Source organism: Condylura cristata, unplaced genomic scaffold, assembly GCF_000260355.1.
Source record: "Condylura cristata isolate star-nosed mole 26May11 unplaced genomic scaffold, ConCri1.0 scaffold00016, whole genome shotgun sequence".
In the NCBI taxonomy this organism is placed as follows: Eukaryota; Metazoa; Chordata; class Mammalia; order Eulipotyphla; family Talpidae; genus Condylura; species Condylura cristata.
This window is the reverse complement of record NW_004567117.1, coordinates 6,196,496-6,197,519: the sequence shown is the minus strand read 5'-3', so window position 1 is coordinate 6,197,519 and position 1,024 is coordinate 6,196,496. Positions and strand designations below refer to the sequence as shown.

The 1,024-nt window shown below is 46.0% G+C and overlaps 1 protein-coding gene across 1 annotated transcript in view; it reads right to left on the bottom strand.

Moving 5' to 3' along the window:
- LAMA1 (laminin, alpha 1) overlaps positions 1 to 1,024 on the bottom strand; it is a 137,846-nt gene that overhangs the window by 62,383 nt on the left and 74,439 nt on the right. Inside the window, exon 23 of the mRNA XM_012725774.1 lies at positions 800 to 943. Within this exon, the coding sequence (XP_012581228.1) occupies positions 800 to 943 (144 nt within the window). The remainder of the gene's footprint in view (positions 1 to 799; positions 944 to 1,024) is intronic.

Below are 1,024 nucleotides of genomic sequence, written 5' to 3'. Positions count from 1 at the left end.
ATAATTTTGGACACACACATCCCTGAATTCCCTGCTTCTCAGGCAATTCCTAAACATCTCTCAGACTCATTCAGTATTCTGAAAATGCAGATGACGATCAGATTCGTCTCTGAAGTTTTTGGAAAATACAGACTCCTGGAACAGACGCTTCTGGAATGACCCCTGGTTGATGATGCTCAAGATGGAGAGCCAGGGGCCAGATAGTCATCGTGCCTCCACTGCCCATCTATAATAGGTTTCATAGATCTGGGAGCTTAAAAATACACCTGTTGGCCCTCCTTGATGGTGCAGCGGGTTCAAGTGCAACACTGTGAATGGCAGCTGCTTCAGTACCCATTCAATCCCTGCCCCAGAGGTGACCCACATGGCGTGGCAGACCTCTCTCCTGACCCGCCCGCTGCTCCCCTCAGCAGTGTACTTTGTCAATCTGCCTGTTCTGCTCCCCACTCTGTCTCTGCTGAATCCTCTCACTGCCCCTGTACCTCTGGTCTGCACCCCAGTTCTGCATGCTTAAATAAATAAATACATGTTTTAAAAAATCAACTGAATGTTTTAAACTCTTGCATTTAAGGTCAATTGTCCTTTACTGGGGCAGTTTTCATTTATTTTTAATTTCTCTGTTGGTAGATTTTCTGTTTTATTTTTGCTTTTGATAGATTGAGGAACACCAAATATATACTTCCTCTGGCGGTGAAACTGGAGCTTCACAACTCACTACAATTTCTGAAGTCCTAAGAACAACATTTAGCCTTAGTACTTGACTGTCTCCCCCCACCTGACTCCCCAGGAGATAACTTACTGGGATCCTCACGTAACCGTCCACCTCCGAGCAGAGCTGCGAGAGTCCGAAGCAGAAGCATGGGGTGCACCCCAGAGGGTTGTCATCCCGAAGCCCGTAGGTACCAGCTCGGCACTCATTGCACTGCAGGCCAATGACGTTTTCCTAGTGAGGAGAAATAAGACTCTTTATCTGAAAGGAAGGGAAACAACTGAACAAACAGAAACAAAATAGAACACAAAAATA